A 6543-nucleotide genomic window follows, 5' to 3' on the forward strand; every position below is an offset into this window, starting at 1 on the left:
GTTTTTCAATCTATTAAGAGATAACTTTCCACAGGCACCTGGGTGGCTCAGTCAATTAAGTGTCCGACTCTTGGTTTCAGCTCAGGTCATGATCTTCTGGTTCCTGAGTTTGAGCCCCGCATCAGGCTCTGTCAATGCGGAGCCTGCGTGGGATTTCCTCTCTCCCTCTTTCCCTCTCTCTCTGCTCCTCCCCTGCTTGCATGCATGCACACGCACTCTCTCTCTAAATAAACAAACTTAAAAAAAATAAATAAAGATAAATTTCCATAAAGATTCAACGTTTCAATATAGAAAGGAAGAAATCCAAACCACAACTATCAAATATCAAACATCAACTCTCAACAACTTGAGAAAGGTGAAATACTTTAAAACAAAAGAAGAGACGAGGTATTTGTATACTGGCTCAATCATATCAAGTGATTAAAAAAAAAAAACATAAGTACCTTTGCTACTGTAAAGACACAACTGGAATAGGCATTTGTATGATACGATATAAAAGTCAGATGTTTAAATACATGGGGACGAAAGGGTAGAAGACAGGAAAAAGTTAAACAGACCACTTTTGAAGATCCAACCTACTTGTAATTATCATCTTCCACAAACTTCTGTAGTTCTTCTATATACTGAACGGAGTTCAGATATTTTTGGACATGAGGCAACATGGGGATATCTAGGCAAAATGTGATAAAAGATTATCTTATAAAGAATATCTTAACCAGATTTTTAAAAGTTAATCTGAGAAAAAGATACTTAAACAAAAATTAAGGCCATGTGGCACCAAAATTTAAATGAACTCTAGAAGGACATTACTGAGGTAGATTTTATTTAATTTTATTTAATGTAAAACTAAAGGCATGCTGTTTATGTAGATTTAAAAAACAAAAGCAAACATACTCTGGTTTCTCCCCAAACAATTCCATTGACAAAATCCCATGTATTGGATAAATTTCCTTCCTCATATACACTTTCAGGAAGTTTTTGAGGTTTTCTTAAAAGTATACATGCATATAAGTTAGCTTTAAGACAAATCTATTTTAAATAAATCAGATAATTTAAACAGTATGCTCACTGTTTTTTAATATTATAAAAACACATACCACTAGGGTATCTTTATTCCCTATCAAACTGAAAGCATCCAAACATTATAAAACATTAAAAAAAAAATCTACACCCTTTTGCTCATCACCTGAGTTTGTGTAAGCTCTTTCTACATATGTGTTTCCATAAACTACATCTTGAACAAAAATTGGTTATCTACCCATTATCGAACTCAAGAAAGCTAGTCAATTGTTACTAGGATCAGAGGTCTTAGCTCCTTCCCTAACTGAAAAATATAAGAAATATTTACACAATAGTTGAGGAATATCAAATGACATGAAGATAATAAAAAATAATTTTATAAATAATGTTAGCACAGTTTCTACAAAGTAGCAGAAGAGTGAAAGATAAAACTTAAAAATTTAAATATGAAATATTTCAATTCCTTAAAAGCAAAATCTCAAACAGGATGCTAAATATTAAAGAGTGAAATGAACCAATCACTATTCTCCTTTATATTAGGATAATGTTCCCTGCTGTGTGAAAAGTGGCTAATGAAGGCAAATGGTTGGTTCAGGTAAATGAACCAACAGAATCACAGCATAATGGTGCAGTAGTATTCCCCAAAAACGTACCATATTCACAGGACTGCTGTAAATCAGAAATTATTCGAAGGATGTTATTCATCAAATTTGATCTTTGCTCATTTTCTAAAATGCTGCCAGTTGATGGGTATGCTGAATCAATGTATGTTAAATCTGACAAATAGATACCTGAAACAAAATGAGAGAAATGAGTGTTTTCTTAATTGTAGCCTGGAAGAGTAGGACACAATGAAAAAGGGGGAAAAAAAGCTACTTTACAACTGTATTTCAATATACATGCCGTATTTAGGATTTGTTGTTATTTAATATACCACAGCCTTGTTAAAACATGACGACTGAGGCCTAGATTTCCATCGATTTGGGGTCAGATACGTAAATAATATGTGTTTTTTGTAAATGTCCCTTATGATACCATTTCATAGTTTGAGGCTGGAGTCAGAAACTGGCACTTTTGGAACCTCGTGGAAAGGAGATGAGCTCTTGAACTGTCTCTGCCTCTGACTAGTTGTACATATGGAGACACTTATTTTAACTTCTGTACGCTGGTTTTTATGCCTATACAACTAGCGCCTATGTTCTAAGGATCGGCTGAAGCAGCTAAGTTAGCCTCGACAGTACATGGCATGGGGTAGTTACTTAGTATTAGTTCTATATTCCCTTGCCTCAAGTTGATAACTATCACCTGAATATTAAATACTTTGAAAACTGCCTCATCCTGGTAAAAATGTCTTGTTTTGAAGATTAGCAGTTGAATTTCTGAAACAGTGCATAGGACTACAAATTGAAGCTAACTCTTCCCCCAACCCCGACCCCGTTTCTCTGTACCAACGAAAATAACATAACCTCCAAAATAATTTGGTTCTACCAGTTCTGGATATGCAAGGTCACTTATTTAAAAATATTTCCTGAGAGTTTACTATACAAATGTAAAGTGTGTAAGACAACTATACTCAAAGAGAAAAATACCACATTCATGAACTCTCAGAAAAAACACAACCGATGCATCACACGCTGCCTTCCAAATAAGCCCTGTGTTTTTTTCTCACGCCATTTCATTCACCTTGACTTTTTCTGAGACTCATCTCTGTTATACCCAGGTCAGCGTCAACTGTTCTTTGGTTTTCTCACAGATTCTAAGAAAGGAATTTAGGAACTGTCTAGTCTCGCCCCTCATTTTACAGATGAAGAATCTGAGGGCCACAGATATGTGTCTAATGCCATGTGAACTTTTAGTAATAGAGCTGGAGCTCAGAGTATATATACCTGTACACAAATTTCTCTCCTACATGCTGTTATAAATTCATACGGTATCTATAATACCATTCACTTGGTAATTTTTATGACTTTACAATCTGAACTCTATGTTTATATCTTATCTGTTCACGACTATAAACTCACTTAAGGCAGTTACTCTATCTTGCACTCTAGAAAAATGAAAATCTTGTGCAGTGTTTTGACACTAGGTGCTTAAAAACAACTAACCTAAAAGGTTGGTGTGGCAATCCTTTTATTCATCCTATTATCATTCCTTTCCATTCAGGAAATCTTAACGGTATTCTTTAAGCTATCTATCATAAATACTTCCTTTTCTTTAGACTCTCAATTTTTTTTTAATGACTTCAAATGAATCTTTAGCTTAGCTTCTTTTCCTTCAATCTCAGAGGAATATGAATCTGTTTCTCCTTCCCAGATCTAAACTGTGACTTTGAATATAATTGCTACTGCTTCTTTTAAAATATTTGCTGTTTTCTCCACTATCACTCACCCCCCGTCAGCTCCTTTGCTAGAGCCCATGCATACACCTCCACCTCCTCTTCAAGAAAACAAAATCCAGGCAACCCTTCATTCAAATCTGATTCCCTCCGCCGGATAGCACCCTGCCCCTCTCCCTTTAACAAAACCTTTTAAGAGAAACACAGGCTAGTCCACTTAACTTATTTTATCCTTCATCTCTTTTTAATGAAATCTTTGACACATAGATAAGTTTACACGTGACAGACTTTGAAAAGGCAAAAAAGATTACTAGGTGTCTTGTCTCCGGTGTATTCTTCTGTTTTTTTTTTTTTAAGCTATTTTATAACTCTGTAAGTTGTTGAAAACTGGTAATAATACACATTCTTGTCCATAAAAATGCCAGTTGCTTACGTCTAGTAAAATGTAACAGATTCATGTTCTATGGATGTTGAGCAGTTTTGTAACTATCTGTAAATTCATTTTAGCATTCTTTAGTGCCTACATGGAATGTGTAGTACTTTGAATTCTCCCTTGAAATGGTTGCAAAATTTTCCTGATTCCCTTATAAATTTAATGATTTAAATAAAACTTTGACATACATTCATTTTGTATCTGTATGAGAATCATGACTTTACCTTTTAAAGAAGTATATTCTAACACATGTAATGTGTTAATACTTGTGAATGACCAGTCAAGTTACGAACTACAGCATCACCAGTACTGTTCCTTCCCTGCGTCATCTCCTTGCCTCCCGTCCAGAGGGAACTACTATTCCAAAACTTAAGATTATTCCTTTTCCCCAAGACATATGTCTGTAGCTCTGCACGATATATTATCTACTTTTGCTTATTTCTGAGCTTTAAAAAAATCCTATTTTATGCACATGTGATTAAGTCAAATGGTAACATTGGTAAAGTTCGAACAGGTACACCACAAGTAATTTATAGGTGTCTGTTAAAATTTTAAAAAGATAGCCTTCTGTGATGGCTGTATCTTACCATTTTGTTTCCAAGAGTTATTCAGGTTGTTAAATGTAGCTGTAATTCCTTAAATTGAAGAATTTGTTACTATATAACTATGTCATAATTTACTTATTCATTTTATTTGATAGACTTTCCAGTTACTTTTCCCCTCCGGTACAGTTACTTCTCCCCGCTGGCACACAAAGAATTTCTCTAGGATACATAGATCTATCATATGCTATAAATGACATATATATGGTATATTCATGTTCAACTTTACAAGACGATGCCACATTGTTTTTTTAAAGCTGTATCAATTCATACTCCATTGACAGTATGTTTCTACTGATCCATACTTGTGCTAACACTTGATATTACCAGTCTTAATTTCTGCCAATCTTGTGGGTGCTAAATAATATCTCATTGTGTTTTAATTTTCAGTTCTTTGATTAGTTATGAGGTTATGCATTTACATTTCTATGAAATGATTTTTGTTCATTTTTTCCCTCTGGGTTGTCTTTTTCTTATTGATTTCTAAGTTCTTAATATACTGTGGAAACTAATCCATTTGGCAGTTAAATTTTATCTGCTTTTCAACCCGTTATATAATCTGAAATCGAGATCTCGCTGTTGAAACTTATTCAGGGGCGCCTGGGTGGCTCAGTCGGTTAAGTGTCCGACTTCAGCTCAGGTCATGATCTCACAGTCCGTGAGTTTGAGCCCTGCATCAGGCGTAGTGCTGACAGCTCAGAGCCTGGAGCCTCCTTCGGATTCTGTGACTCCTTCTCTCTGCCCCTCCACCTCTCACGCTCTGTCTCTCTCTCAAAAATAAATAAACATTAAAAAAAAAAAAAAAAGAAACTTATTCAGAAAAGGTATAAGAGACCTGCTCACTATGAAATCCTTACATGTCTCTCTTGGTCTCCTCCTGCTGCTTATTAGTGTCGCAGCGGGACTTTTATCATTCCCTTTGTTCCTTGGTCTTTACTGGCTTTACTGGCTTGAGCCTTCCTACCTTCCCACACTCCGTCCATTCTCCTTTTTCCTCAAGGTTCTCTAGAAGCTGGTGTTCCCCAGGGTTCTGTCATTAATCTCACTCTGCATGTACTTTTCTGGATTATTTTACTTCTGTAGCCTCAGCCATCACCTTTTGCTGATGACTTTCCAAGTCTCTCTTTAGAACTGAACTCCTAACTTTCATTTTCAATTTAAACATGCCGAATTAATTATTATTTGTCCGGCCACACCTGACAATCCCATTTCCTACTTTGGTTAGTGATATTACTTAATGTTAAAGTTAGAAAGTTCAAAACGACTCAAGTAAAAAGGCTCAGGAGAAATTTACTATCTGATATTTTCCCCAGATTAAGCTATTAGTGAATACAACAGGATCGCTAAATAATCAAGTAATGTATTATGTAACATAAACTAGAGGTTAGAAGCTGGGAGTCCATCTATTCCTAAAAATGGGGAGATGTGGCAACAATGAGGTACAGCTGGGAAGGGTGCAGATCCCACTGTATTAACCTTAAGGATGCCAGTCTGTCCTAGCCCTCATTTTCCTTTGTTATCTGACTTTTGGTTTACTTCATTTACTTACATGACTTGCTTCATTCTTGTGAGCATGTCTTTGTAGACCCTTGAGTTTGCAACCCCTGATAGACATAGGTACATGACGGAATTTAAAGAAACAATTCTGTGAAAGAGGTAGAAACTAGGTTGACTTTATTTATTTTGAAACTAGGCTGACTTAAAGAGTGTGGATCGACAAAGAGATGATGGTAGAATCTATCAGGAAAGAAAAAATAGCTCAAGCTAAGGCAACACGGAAGGAAAAGCACATGGTAATATGGAAACTAGAAGCCCCCCAAATTTTATCTAGAAGCAGCAATCAGCAATTACAGAACCCAAGGAGAGACAGTGTGGCATAATGCTTTGGAATTAGATTCAAATCCCAGTTCTACTACTTAATAGTGAAGTACCAAGCCAAATCAGTTAAGATGCCTAAATTTTTGTTTCATTAGCTATTGAGTTACTTAACATTTCTTGGTTTAATGAAATATAATAGCACAGTGAGTACTGAACAGTTACTAATTCTCTCTCTTGACTTGTCTAAATTCACATAGCCTGTGGGGAGTCAGAACTCTCTTTTTTCCCCTCACTCTGGCCAGGGTTATGTTTGTTTTTAAATCTCAAAACATCAA

The 6543-nt window shown here is 35.5% G+C and overlaps 1 protein-coding gene across 12 annotated transcripts in view; it reads right to left on the reverse strand.

Annotated features, from left to right (window-relative positions):
• Nucleotides 1-6543, reverse strand: part of RALGPS2 (Ral GEF with PH domain and SH3 binding motif 2) — a 201014-nt gene that overhangs the window by 70741 nt on the left and 123730 nt on the right. For all 12 annotated transcript variants that reach the window (XM_045452761.1, XM_045452758.1, XM_045452759.1 and 9 more), the window contains 2 exons: nt 1674-1811; nt 580-670 (listed from right to left, as the gene is read on the reverse strand). In XM_045452761.1, coding sequence (XP_045308717.1) covers nt 580-670; nt 1674-1811 — 229 coding nt within the window. The remainder of the gene's footprint in view (nt 1-579; nt 671-1673; nt 1812-6543) is intronic.

The sequence above is a fragment of the Leopardus geoffroyi genome, chromosome C3, assembly GCF_018350155.1.
Source record: "Leopardus geoffroyi isolate Oge1 chromosome C3, O.geoffroyi_Oge1_pat1.0, whole genome shotgun sequence".
Lineage (NCBI taxonomy): Eukaryota > Metazoa > Chordata > Mammalia > Carnivora > Felidae > Leopardus > Leopardus geoffroyi.